At 35.9% G+C, this 14715-nt stretch overlaps 1 protein-coding gene across 2 annotated transcripts; it reads left to right on the top strand.

Annotated features, from left to right (window-relative positions):
• Window positions 1–327: 327 nt before the first annotated feature.
• Window positions 328–4723, top strand: LOC106376486 (L-type lectin-domain containing receptor kinase I.3-like). Of its 2 annotated transcripts, XM_048737292.1 has the most exons (2): window positions 328–3564; window positions 3685–4723. In XM_048737292.1, the coding sequence occupies exons 1-2, from the start codon at window positions 1787–1789 to the stop codon at window positions 3890–3892; spliced, it is 1986 nt and encodes a 661-aa protein (XP_048593249.1). In that variant the 5' UTR covers window positions 328–1786; the 3' UTR covers window positions 3893–4723. The 2 variants fall into 2 exon arrangements, with proteins under 2 accessions (XP_048593249.1, XP_013672035.2); XM_013816581.2 differs by having other exon boundaries at window positions 328–4723.
• Window positions 4724–14715: the final 9992 nt, after the last annotated feature.

The raw sequence follows: 14715 nt of genomic DNA, 5'->3' as shown, positions 1-14715 counted from the left end.
TGTCCTTGCTGAGCCGCTCAACCGACGTCTCTAGCCAAGGTCGTCATCGGCTAGGCTGGCTCTGGTTGGACCTGGCGGCGAAGATGGACCAAATCATGTTATTAGATGGGCTTTGTGGAGAAATATGTAATTCTTCTCCATCATCCAAGGCATTTCAGATTTCTTATTGGAGAAGAATGAAAGTCACTTTCCACAAGTGAGGCACTTTTGTTCTCCAACACCTAAGGACACATTTTGTTTTTCTTTTACATTGAAAGTCACTTTCCACAACTGAGGCACTTTCTGGTGGGGCCTAAGTGTGCTTTTGACAAATTTACCCTTGTGGAAAATGACGAGTTATAGACAATGGATTGTTGATGATAAATTATGGACGATGAACTCTGGATCGAAGAGTAACTTGTGGACAATGAATCATAGAAATGCAAATAATTTATATGATGCTTACTTCCACCATTACAAATTTGAAATTTCAAAGAAATATGACATGATAACCATTATGTACATGATACCATTAACACCATGTGGATGGTAATTTGTATGAGAGTGATTTGTTGGACATGTATTTATGTCCACGAACGGGAGAAACATGGACAGAAGCGTATGTACATACATGTGTATATATGCACAAAAAATTGGTTAGGATTGAAAGAAGAAGAAACAACAGTTAAAATGTTGTTCCAAGAACCAAAGAAGTTACAAAAACCATAGACAAAATGAAGATATATGTGTGTGGACATAGAAAAAAGCGTTGTGGACAGACGAATTGTGGACACGCATATATCTCACAAAATAGTAGTTGTGGACGAAAGATGTGTCCCCAAGACTAAAATAGCTCAATGATGTGCTTATTTTATGCAAATATTGTGTTTGGGGAACAATGACAGAGCTATTACCTCTATATTGTGAAGCTTAGCCTCAATATGTGGGCTCTAGGGTGTACGGCTGATGCGTGGGTTTTGGGGGTATAAGGTGATCCATATAATGAATTGTTTGAACAAATGATCCAAGACATAGATGAATTGTCGAAAGAGATTAGGGTTTGTAATTTGTGAGAGATTGGGAAAAGTCACAATTTTTTTTTAGTTTCGGCTTCAAAATAGGTAACCAGACTGAGCTTACACTAGAAAGATATATTAGACAATCAACAAGGAAAATATGTGCTTCAAGCGCAATGTGACTTTTTATGTAATTGTAAAGTCAAAAAGTGACCTTATGTGTAATTTTTTCAAGAATGAAACATGTCTGATACCAATAAGTATTTTGATTGCTTTCTTGTTTACTTCAGTTGACCTTCGAGACAGAGCCGCTCCTAGTCTTTATAGGGATAAAAGCAAAATAGTAAAAAAAAAAAGATCTATTAATTAACTGATTCTGAATTTTTTTTTTAAAGTCTTCTAAGGAGATTCGAACTCACTACCTCTTATTCTACTAACACCAATATCAACACCACAACTTTTACATTCTGAATGCTAGAACTAGCTCAACTCCAAGGCATTTCAGATTTCTTGTGGTAGAAGAATGAAATATGTCTGCTACAGGTAAGTACTTTGATTGCTTTCTTGTTTGCTTCAATTGACCTTGGAATAACCAGAGAAGACCATACAACAAATTTACAGCAGTATTTAATTAACATGATGGATTATATTAGTTATTATAGTTGTCATGGTTTCTTGAATTCTATTATCATATTCATGGTCAAATTTGTAATGCCTATTTGGAATATATTTTGCGTTTCCTGGCTACAGTTCCATAGGAGAAAATGTTAGTTTGACTTTTTCCTGAATTTATGAGTAGATCTTGTTTTGCAGGTCCACAGATTGTTTGTTCCCGAAGAGAAAACATCTATGCAGAAAAAAAACCCCACAATTTCTCGCTCCCAGTAGATATGGATTGTACACTGCATTTGGTTTTGATCATCTCCTGCATTTATCTTACTTGCCTGTCAAGTCAACAAGAAACCAGGTTTGTCTACAATGGTTTCGACCAAGCAGACCTTTTTACCGATGGTCTCGCCAAGATCCTTCCTGGTAGGCTTTTGCAGTTGACAAATACTACAGAGCGGCAAGTGGGTCATGCTTTCTTCAAGCAGTCATTTGATTTTGCTCCATCTGAATTCTTTACGCATTTTGTGTGCGCCCTGGTGCCTCCTAAGTTGGGAGCTGATGGTGGCCATGGGATTGCCTTCGTTGTATCTCCTTCCATGAATCTCTCTCATGCATCTCCAACTCAGTACTTGGGCGTCTTCAGCATCCCAACAAATGGGACTTCCTCCCCTCATCTTCTAGCTATTGAACTCGACACTGTTAGTACGGTAGAGTTTGATGTGCTGGAAAAGCCTCACGTTGGGATTAGTGTAAACAGCCCACTATCTGTTGAGTCTGCCCTCCCATCTTACTTTTCCAGTGCGCTGGGGAGTAATGTAAACATAAATCTCTTGAGTGGAGAGCCTATCCAGGTGTGGGTGGACTACGATGGAACGTTGCTTAGTGTTTCACTAGCCCCTATAAACATAGAAAAACCAAACCGGCCTCTTATGTCAAGATCCATAAATCTTTCAGAAATATTTGAAGATAAGATTTTTGTGGGCTTCTCCGCATCTACAGGGCAACTGACCAGTAACCAGTATATACTTGGGTGGAGTTTTAGTAGGAGCAAAGAACTATTTCAGGCCCTGGACCTCTCTAAACTCCCTCACGCTCCTCTTCCCCAAGATGAACCAGAGAAGGCTCCTCTTCCTAGAGATAAACTATCTCCACTGCTTATTGGTTTGGTTGTCGTGTTGGTGATCCTTGTACTGATAGTTCTTGGAGGACTTTATCTGTATAGGAGGAATAAGTATGCAGAAGTAAGAGAGTCCTGGGAAAGGGAATACGGTCCACACCGATTCTCCTACAAATCTCTGTATAAAGCAACAAATGGGTTTGGGAGAGATGGTCTTATAGGGAGAGGTGGGTTTGGAGAAGTCTACAAAGGAACTCTTCCCCTAAGCAGGCATATAGCTGTAAAACGACTGTCACACGATGCAGAGCAAGGAATGAAGCAGTTTGTGGCTGAAGTTGTGACTATGGGAAGCTTACAGCATCGGAACTTGGTTCCTCTTCTCGGGTATTGTAGAAGAAAAGGTGAGTTACTTCTGGTATCTGAGTACATGCCCTGCGGTAGTCTTGATCAGTACTTGTTTCATAACCGAAACCCATCTCTTTCATGGTTGCAAAGGATTTCTATTCTTAACGACATTGCCTCGGCTATTAGTTACCTGCATACAGGAGCTAGTCCAGCTGTTTTGCACCGGGATATTAAAGCTTCTAACGTCATGTTAGATTCCGAGGGTAATGGAAGGTTAGGAGATTTTGGAATGGCTGGGTTTCATGACCCCAGAGCCAACTTATCTTCAACAGCTGCGGTGGGAACCATAGGTTACATGGCACCTGAGCTAATAACAATGGGGACTTCTACAAGAACTGATGTGTATGCCTTTGGTGCTTTCATTCTTGAAGTAACTTGTGGAAGACGACCTGTAGAACCCGAGCTGCCCGTGGAAAAGCAATATCTGGTCAAGTGGGTTTGTGAATGCTGGAGAAGTGATTCTTTACTCGAGACCAGAGATCCAAGATTGGGAGGAGAATTCTTAACCGAGGAAGTGGAGATGGTTCTTAAACTCGGGTTGCTCTGCACAAATGCTGACCCAGAATCAAGACCTGCCATGGGACAAGTGGTGCAATACCTAAACCAGAGCATACCCTTGCCAGATTTCTCACCATATTCTCCAGGTATCGGAGCTTTTATGCCAGTGTCAATGCTAGCATCATTTAACATTGGTGTGCCCAATTCAAGGAATTTGTCAATGCCTACGTTTGTTTCTCATACAATCTTGGAAGGGCATGGAAGATGAGATCTATGAAACTGTGAATTATCTGCATCTAAATCTCTTTAGCTACTCAATTTTTTTTTTTAACTTCAAGAATTAACTGTTGTTGGTTGAGCTGAGTCTTTTATGCTATCTTCTGCATAGGCTTAGGTGAGAAATGTTCTGTTTTCCTTATTCCTAAGTGGCCAACAACATTATCTTAGTTTTGTAAATTTTCTTTTTGTTGGTAGAATCTTATTTGTTGACCGTGGAAAATTAGGAAACCATTAATAAGGGAAGTTTGTATACATGAGTTTATAACTAACTCTCTAACAGACTCGTTCTTGTAATTCTAATAGAGTCAACTAACAGAAAATTGGTAAGTGGACGGAGGGAATAAATTCAGTGATACGTAAGATTGTCTCTCTTACTCACAAGCAAAAGGAAATTTCAATTGTTTCCCAAACGGTACAGAAAGAGGACCTTCAAGGTCTTTGGCGATCCTAAGGTTCGTGAAGATCTTTAAGCCGTATTCTACATTTGTAGCAAAGATGTCCATATTATTGACGCTCATCGATGTTAAAATTATTAAAGAGAATTAAAATACTGTATATGAAAAATGAAATATGTTTCTTCTTTTCTTTTCGCTGCGATATGTACAAGAGAATGAGCACTGATCGATGATATCGACCAATCTTGGATCTGTTGAGATAAGCTTGAAGATGATAGATCAAGACTGAAGATTTGCCGTACAAGCTAAAAGGGATCATAGTCTATCCGAGATCGAAGATAAAGATGGTGAGATATTTTAGGAGTTATCTACAACAATAAAAGCATTAAGATTATGTTTTACGGTTTTAGCTTTATATATACATCCATCTAGTTATGATAGTATGTATGAGTTTTATGAGTATTTGAGGTTTGAGTGAGTTTTACCGAGGCAATATAAGAGAGTTATTCTTATACACAAGAGCAATCGTTTATCTGTTTTCAATACTTGGTATCAGAGCCACAAATTGAAATGATGGGGGATCTTACGGTTGCTACGACGAAACCAAAGGAGACAGGATCATCTTCGATAAAATGCCCTATACTAAGTTCCACAAATTACACTGTATGGGTAATCAAGATGAAAATTATGCCGAAGGTACACAAAGCATGGGATATCATTGAGAGACAAGGAGAAGATGATGAAAGAAACAACATGGCCTTGGATTTATTAGTACAATCCATACCTGAGTCACTTGTTCTGCAAGTAGGTGAACTGGACTTGGTGAAAAAGGTTTGGGATGCCATCAAGACGAGACATATGGGTGCTGATAGGGTCAAGGAAGCTCGCCTACAAACACTTATGGCGGAATTTAATCGCTTGAAAATGAAAGACAACGAGACCATTGATTCCAGAAGGATTTCTGAGATATCCTCAAAGTCTGCTGCACTCAGAGAAGAAATATAAGAATCAAAGCTTGTTAAGAAGTTCCTAAAGAGTCTTCCCCACAGAAAATACATACACATCGTAGCTGCGTTGGAGCAAGGTTTGGATCTCAAAATGACCAGTTTTGAAGATATCATCGGTCGTTTGAAGGACTACGAAGAGCGTGTAAGCGAGGAAGAAGAAACTGGGGAAGAGCAGAGCAAACTTATGTATGCTAACTCGGATCAGCAGTATGGGCGAAGTTTTAATGGAACCAATAGAGGCCATGGTCGTGGTGGAATATTCTATAACAGAGGAAGGGGTCATGGACGATCTGGTGCTGCGAGAGATGCAACGGGGATTACATGCTACCGGTGTGACAAGGTAGGACATTATGCAAGTGACTGTCCTGATCGTCTACTCAAGCTGATCCAGGATGCACAAGAAGCGAAAGAAGAAAACAACACACACGAAGCTGATGAGTTGATGTTGAATGAAGTTTTGTTTCTTAACGAGGAGAAGGTGAAGCTTGATACCTTTGAGACAAATCTGGACAAGAGTAATGTGTGGTATCTGGACAATGGAGCCAGTAACCAGATGACTGGAGATCGCTCTTACTTCACCACGCTAGATGAGACGATCACGGGGAAAGTTAAGTTTGTTGATGACTCCCGCATTGACATAAAAGGAAAGGGCTCTATCAACTTTGTCTTCAAGAACAGTGTGAGGAAGAAGATGTCGAATGTGTACTATATCTCAGCTGTGGGAACCAAAATTTACACCATCGATTTCCGTAATCGGAGGAAAGTCAAGAAACCCCAACTTTCTCTGAGGTCCCGGATTATCTACGAGAGCCAACGACAAGTGACCAAATAAATGCGGAAAATACAAAAAGATAACGAAACGAACTCATTGAAAAAGGTAGATCTTATTTCGAATCCGCGTAAGAGCGTTGCGATCATTACAAGACATTATAAAAGCTTCGGCCGCAAGAGCTGCCAGCAAATTACCTAGTTCTAGCAACCTAAAACTTAGTTGAGTCACAACTCGATAACAAAAGACAAAAAGATATGAAAAAGGTTTTGATTGATTTCGGACTGAACCTTATGAAAGGCTGCCTACGTACCTCTTTCGAGTATTAAGCCGAACGTAGCTCGATTAAAAGAGTAGAACAAGAGATCGAGCCGCCTTTTCGAGTTCGTCTAGTAATCGAGTGTCAGTCATAGAAACAGAACATGTAGAGAATAATGCCTAACGTTTCTAAGTGCAGAGGGTTCTAAAAGTAAAAAGAATTGTGTCCCTCCTGTATCTTCGACCTCAACCTCCTTATATACTCCTCTAGAAGCGGTTTGCACTTTCCCATTCTGCCCTCGGTCAATTTTATCGCTTCGCGGAAATATTCCATTTCTCTTTGATCTTCATATTTATCTTTGGAAACTTCACATTTATCTTTCGAACATGACATTTATCTTCTCTTGCGATATAAAAGATAAGCCGTCATAACGACTGGGCTCGATTTCGTGTAAAACCGGAAGTGGGCTTCTAGCGGCGTTCTGAACTTTTTCGGGCCGTTTTCCGACTTGAGCGTTTTTACTATTTATCGAAAGAGCGCTTCCGAAATGACACCGATTCCAAAGAAGGTTCGAGTTTCTCGTATAGCGGAGGCAGTTCGAGGTGTTTTAGTTAACCGTTGTTGTTTTATACGATCATATCAAACTTCATACGAGACAACGAGTTTTTACGGTTTTTAATCGTAAAGTTCCAACGGTGACTTCGATCGAGATGAAACAAGAGCAAGTTCGATCCAATCCAAAAGCGGGGGGGGGGGGGGGGAGAGAGAGCTGTGAGGACGGGATGAAGGCAGGATGATTGGTCCAACTCGCCCGTTCTATGAATTGGACGGCTCGGTCGTTCCAACTCTCCCGTTCGGCGAGTTGGATCTGCCGAATGGGAGAGTTCGTCGGTGTATCCAGTCCAACTCATCCCTTCGGGGAGTTGGACAATGGGTGTTTCGCTGTCCGGTATCCGTTGTCCGAGGTCTTGAGTAACCTTTCTCGAAGACTTATCGTGTGAATGCTTTTCGGAATTTTTACAAAACTCAATTTCCGTTGTCGTTAATGTATACCATAGAATAAGACCATCCACAGCGATTTGAAGCTTGAGAATATGTATAGCTTCATATGTGTACATATGTACAACTCATATAATGTATACATGAAATTTTGTTAGACAATGTACATATATATGTTAGACAGTGTACACATGAATCATTGTACATGTGGATAGTAAATTTTATATATATAGATGAACGTTATAAATATCAAACTAAAACTATGTCTTCAAAAGCCAACAACAAGAAAACATCAACAAACAAACAAAAAATATGAAAAAGGATAAACATGGAGAAAGTATACATAGATTGAGGCTTCAATTTCTTAGTCATTGATGTATACCATAGGAATAAGACCATCCCCAACGATTTGAAGCTTGAGAATATGTATAGCTTCATACGCGCATCCATGTACAACTCAGATAGTGTACACAACCTATTTTCTCAGTACACATAATTAAAGAAAATTGCTAGACACCATATAATATGTGTTCACATGTACAACCAAACGCACATTCATTCACATGTCCATATGTACAGCCAAACACACATTCGTTTACAGGTCCACATGTACATCTATACAGAACCAACCTAGTATGTTGTGTAACCTTCTCACCAACATAATTCAACAGCTTTTACTCATCGTCCCCAACTAACGCTTAAGCAAAGCTGGGATGGCTTTAAACACCCAAAACTGAAGGCTTCCAAAGCAAGACCTCAACAATAGGGCCATCTCCTCCGTGCCGTTTAGTGCGTCTCTAACGCACTGTAGATTATCAATCGTTGAGTACATATTGATCCTCTCGCATGGGTACCGATCCATTGCAAAAAGCCTTTCTGGGAGACTTCCCTTTACATCCTCTACCGCCACTGTTTCTATGAAACAAAGAGAATCAGGCTCAAAGAAAACAACATCAAAATTAACCAATCTAGCCATCAAAGCAAAACTGAAGTTAACTTACCATCAGCTATCTTTTTTTCCCCAGACTCCGCCGCCGAGACATGCTTTTAACGTCGTTACGCCTTGCCGTTTTTTTCTTCGCCGGAAATCACCTATTCGTTCTCCACTTTTTGTTCTCGGTAAAAGGAGAGAGAAAAATAAATAATTTCTTCTTCAGATCCGGTTTTACTCTATTATTAATAAAATCGGGCTTCCCTTCATCTTAAGGCCCACCACACGGATTTAATATTTTAAAATTCAAATCACCAACTAAGAAAAGTTGAAAAACAATCGTTAGTTACGTTTTTTTAGGAGCAAATTGAATCTTGAGTTATTTTCATTCTAAGACAGTTTTAAGTTTTTTATTACAGAGTGATTTACACTATAAGACAGTTTATGAGTTTTTATTACACTTTAAGAAAGAATTACACTGAGAGACAGTTTTAAGTTTTTTATAACACAATAAGTCACTTTCAACTACCAGAACACTTTTTTCTAACTTTCTTCCTTTTTCGTTACGTTTGCTAGTTGAAACCAAAACAAGCTGTAACTACTAGGTCCCACTTCTTCTCTTTCTTGTTTTCTCTTTGCTCAATTTTTTTTTTCACAGATCAAAAAGACATTGAATTTGGAGAACGAGTTATTACAATAAAAAGAACTGATCTTTAGTAACAAAATATAGACAATTCCTCCCATAATTTCAAAAAAGAATTTCTTTTATGATGAACAATCGTTCATGAAAATAGAAAAAAAAAGAGAATCAAGATCATTTTTGGAGTGGTAAAAAACCTTGTGATTTCTTCTCCAACGAACAATTGTCGTTTCTTCTCCAACGGAAATTCCATTGTCGGCAACCTCAAACCCTAAGTTCCATTCCGCGTCAAGTTCAAATCGTCTCCTCCTCGCCATGGTCGTCATGCTCGGGACCAGAGTTGTGGACGTTGGAATCGTTGTCACTTTAGTCGCAGATCGAAGAGAAAGCTTCATTGAAGCAACAATGGTCAAATTTTGATTATTTTCACATCTGATCCTCCAAATCTTGTTTATTCTCAAATTTGGCTCAAAATTCTATTATGTTCACGAATATTTCCTGAAAATTTTAATTGTGCAATCCAGACCAAGCAAATATTCTGATTTTTCAACATTGGTCCATGCCATTTTGTTTCATTTTGTTTATGCCTCAGATGTTCCTGATTGGAAAATAAATCCTTTTGATTTGGTCCCATAATTTATATGTTCACACTGATAAATTGTCTATGCTACTTTGTACACAAAATATCATTGATGTTGTCCATAATAGAAGCAAACATAAAACTCCAAAAGAATATCAATGATTTTAGGTGTCCACATGGACACTAGCTATATAGATGACTGGTATAAATGATTTAAATAAAGTTTCATATTTTCATGTTTATGTATACGAGGATAGTGAAATTATATGGTGTTCATGTATTATTGTACAAGTTAATTTGTGTACATGTGAATCAATGTACATGTGGATAATAAAAATATTATGTATGTGGTATAGTGTACACATCAAATGGCTTCAAAAGTTATAGTTTCATTTCTTTTGTGCATTTTGTAAAACCTTAGTAATATGTTTATGATATTTTTACAGGTGATTACTTGTCTTTTGCCTGAAAATATACATGCTGCATCATTACAAGAGAGGTCTATGAATCAATATATTGTTGTATAAGTTAAATTGCGTACATGTGAATCAATGTACACATGGATAATAAAAAACATTGCATACATGTGAATCAATGTACATATGGATAATAGAAAATGTGTACGTGGTATAGGGTACACATCAAATGGCTTCAAAAGTTACAGTTGCATATAACAAAGGTTATAATGCACATTAATAAATTTGGGATAAAATCAAATGTCATTTCTGCAAATCTGAAAGTCTAAAGTCAAAAATGAAAAAAAAAATCTTGAAGGACCAAACGTGCAAAAACTATAAACTTGACCATTGTTGTTATGAAGCTTTCACTCTGTGATGGAGAGGAAGACCCACAAGGATTCCAGACGGCCACGACCGGAGATCTGAGCATGGTGGAGGTGATTCTTCGATGACTAAATGAGGCAGCATAGTGGTGATTTGCTGTAGGAGCTTGCCGTTACTCGAGCAATAACAGAGTATGTGGTCGTTTTGATTTACAGCCACTTCACACATGAAAGCTGGAGCAATGACAGAGGGTGTGGCCGTTTGGTGTTCGTAGTACAGATCTGACCCTAATTTAGCGGCTAGTGAGGAAGACGTAGACGGTGGTCAGAGAAGTTCAAACGTTACACTTTGTTGCCGAAGAAGATGATGGATTAAATAAAAAGAAATGCAACAAAACTTTTTTTATTCTCAGCTTCTTCGTCCACTTTTGCCATTAAAACCATTGTTTTCGTATCTTTCTTCAAGTTTCGTTGCCATTAAAGAGAAAAAGAAAATAAGACCAAATCTATGAGACCCATTTTGTTAGAAGAATAAGTTTAGTTAGCTTGTAGTTAACAAAAACTACCTTAGTAGCAATAACTGTCTTAAAGTGTAATAAAAACTCATAAACTGTCTTATAGTGTAAATCACTCTAACATAAAAACTGCGTTAGAGTGAAAATAACTCTTAAATAAGTAGATCCAATCATCGAGTCTCCCACCTCCCCAGAATCCCCATATACTTGGGGCCACAATTGATTTGCTTTATTTGTTAATTACAAAAATTAGATTCCAGCTATATTGATTAAAATAATTGTAAGTAACTTTTCAACAATAACGGCACAATATTTTACCGCCGCAGCCTCAGGAAGGTCAACAGCTTCTAAACTGTGTTCAAATGTCCAGAACTTTGTTTAAAGGCCACCAAATTACATAAAATAACATCACCAGCTTAGAAATTACATTTAAACGCAACAAAAAAACAAATCATCTTCCTTAATTTAAATTCGAGTATTGGCATTAAATATCTCTAAAACATGTTTATGTTCTCATGTTAGCTCACAAGACTCATAAGTGAATAAACTAGATTTTAATGGGTTAATTGGTTTAAAACCCAAAAGAAATGAAAATACCTATGATGCGACTAGTTTGTGTCTATGGGGTGCAATTTTCCTTTTATTAAAGAGGCAAATGACAATTTCTATAGATATATTAAATAAATAAATATGTAAATAAAAATCAATTTCTTTAAAAAATGTTTTAATTATTATTTTATTTCAGATTTTTTTCTTTCAAATATTTTTCTTTTGTTTTTTCTAAGATTTTTTAAAAGTTCTTTCTGGGAACCGATTTTTCTTATAAAACTAGGAAAACCTTCTTGAATGTATATGTATCTTCTTGACTTTGAATCATATGGATATTTAGGAAAATATTAATGAATAAAGTACTTTCTTCATAAAATTTAGAATTGTTTTCTTGAATGTGTATTTAGAAAGACTTTAACGAATATATATTTATGAATATCTTACAGAACTTGAATGTTCTTTGAAATGTATAACATATTTCTAAAGTTTTAGGAAAACTTTTGTGAATTTTATATCTCTAGTTTACAAAATATTTTATAAATATATATATATATATATATATATATTTAAAAATATCTTCGTAAATTTTTGAAAGATGTTTTATATTCAGTAAAAAAATTCTATATACACATATAACACATAATTCAAGCAGATTTCATACATTTATAGGAAGACCTTTCTAAATATACATGAAAACTACATTCAAGAGTTCCAATTTCACGTCTATGAAGTCATTCATGAGTTCATTTTTTCTTACAAATTCATGAAGATATCCTACATATTCAAAAAGGTCTTTTCAAAAAAGTGTTTCTAAAAACAATTGAAAAATAAAACTGAAAATTGTATTTCAAAAAAATCCAAAAAACATTTCAAACAAAAGTTTTCAAAAAAAAATTTTTGAATTAATTATTTTTAGGTTTTTAATATTTATTTATTTTATATATTTAATAATTAATTAAGTTCAATTATAAATAAGAATTTTTTTTAATCACTTTAATGAAACTTGATTTAGTCACATTGACATTTGAATGCTATTTAGAGAATAAAACTAAAAAGAGGATTTAGTACGTAGCGTTTTGCCTTTAATTTGTAGTGATGTTTATCAATAATTTACTTTAATAATTTATTTTTTTAGAAAAATATATATTTACTATTTCACCAATTATAGGTACACTATGGAAACATATTTATAAAAAAATACAAATTATATTCAATTTTATCATAAAATTATCTAAAACTTAAAGAGAAAATCTTCATTAAAACTCTAATAGATCAAAGACAAAATAAAATTCCAACTTTACTTACGGAATTTTTACCTTAACTTTTTAATATTGTATTTTTAAAAAATCTGATTTTTTGTTGATTAATACAATTTGGATCTATGGAAGTCAACCATTAATTCCATTTAACGGTGGATTTTTGTACTATCCGAAATAACAGAACTTGATTGATAGAGATGATAATATGAAAGTAACATTATGCTATAGAAATAATATGCTACAAAAACAATATGTTCTACAAAATGTATTTAATAAATTGATTGGAAGACCAGTAAATAGTGGATATATAAAACTAACATAAAAATTTATTATATGATTAATATTTATTTATTTATAAACAATAAAGATATATTTATATTACTATATATATATATATATCTATATATTATTTTATATATTTTTATGACAGTAATGAATCATATTTAGTTATATATATATATATTTATATTTATTTACTTATTAATATTTTAAAGTGCAGTAACATTATTCTTTAAAAATTAAATATTAAATTTTTTTGATTTAAAAAATATTATTTTGGATACAAATATTAATTTATGATATTACTAGGAAAAATATATTATGATAATTATGAGCATAATTCTTATATTAATGCTCTGCAAAAAAAAGTATGACGATAAAAATGTGCAATTTAAAAAAATCAAATGTTTTTTTCCCGGAAGAGTAATTTCAAGAACATACAAAAGTCCACATGGTGGCTATAAGAACCCACACCGAGGTGACCTAAAACATTAACTGGAGGATGAATAAGCAATCCTCGTACACATAAGCTCACATAAAGGCGGTCACTCAAACCCACACCCGGGTAGCATACAGTCCAAGAAACCAAAAACGACACTAATACTAAAAAAGGTTAACTAACCAAAGAGTGAATGAGAAGATAATTTAGTATATTTTACACTTTTGTAGAGGCCAATGATCGGGAATTGTTGCTGCTGCCCATAGCTCAACATTTTTTAATAATGTATTTTTGAGAGTTCTCTTTCTTTTAACTTAGTCATCTTCGAAATATGTTCTTATGTTTATTATTTTAGCAAATATCATGATCTTACCATGACTTGTTAAACTGGCGATGATCATTTCCCTAACAAAACTAATCTTAAATGACTGGCACAAAGTCTTAGGCCAACAACAGTGGGACAACAAAACCTCAAATTTGGTGTAATTTCATCTCCAATAGGTGTTGGGGTCGAAAACCGTTATCTCAAAATCAACATCTAAAAATTGCATTTTGTACGAAAATATTCTCAACACACTCTCGACGAAAGTTCCGAAGCAGAAGGCTCGAGAGAAACGGATCACGAAACCAAACGAGCAGTCCAACTCGCCGAACGCAACGTCCATCTCGCCAGTTCGACGAGTTGGACCGAACGCGCCATCAACCTCCTCCCAACTCGCTGTAAGGTGACGTGGACTGGACCTTGTGCTTTTCACCTAACCTCTACGGATTAACCCCTCGTTTCATATCGATCGGAGTCGTCATTGGAGCTTTACAATAAGAACCGCAAATATTTGTTTTCCCGAATGAAGTCTATGGTTATCGTATAAACGGTAACGGTCAACTTATCGTATCAAGAAACGTTCTTTAGAAGAAGTCGTAAAAACGTATAAGTCGAAAAACGGCCCAAAGAGACCTAGAACACGGCTAAAGGCCCACTTAGATTTCATACGAAATTGAGCCCGGGAATGCTATAACGGTGTATCTTTACTTGCATAAGAAAATAAATCTCGCGAAATCAGAAGATAAATGTCAAGCTTACAAGATAATGATGAAGATCGAGAAGAAAAGGAATATTTCCGCAAAGCGATAAGCTTGACCTATGGGCAAAAAGGGGTACTGAAACTGACCTAGAAGGCATATATAAGGGGAGTTAAAGCAAAAGGCGCAGGGGAGGAAGATTTAGACTTAGAAAAACTCTGCTAGCTCAGAGAAACTTAGAATTTAGGCGGCTTGATTTTTACTTAGACACTTTTCGTCCCTGTTCTGAGATTAACTTGGTTAATGAAACTCTGTCCATCTTGTCTTTCCAAAACCATGTAACTTTACTCTTGTCAATCAATAATACGCCTCTATGCAATTTACTTTCGA

The sequence above is a fragment of the Brassica napus genome, chromosome A7, assembly GCF_020379485.1.
Source record: "Brassica napus cultivar Da-Ae chromosome A7, Da-Ae, whole genome shotgun sequence".
In the NCBI taxonomy this organism is placed as follows: domain Eukaryota; kingdom Viridiplantae; phylum Streptophyta; class Magnoliopsida; order Brassicales; family Brassicaceae; genus Brassica; species Brassica napus.
Note: the sequence above shows the minus strand (reverse complement) of the source record. Positions and strands in the feature narration are given on the sequence as shown.

Excerpts from the sequence above, each read along its gene's own strand:
- LOC106376486 (XM_013816581.2), top strand. The coding sequence starts at position 1,787 with ATGAGTAGATCTTGTTTTGCAGGTCCACAGATTGTTTGTTCCCGAAGA.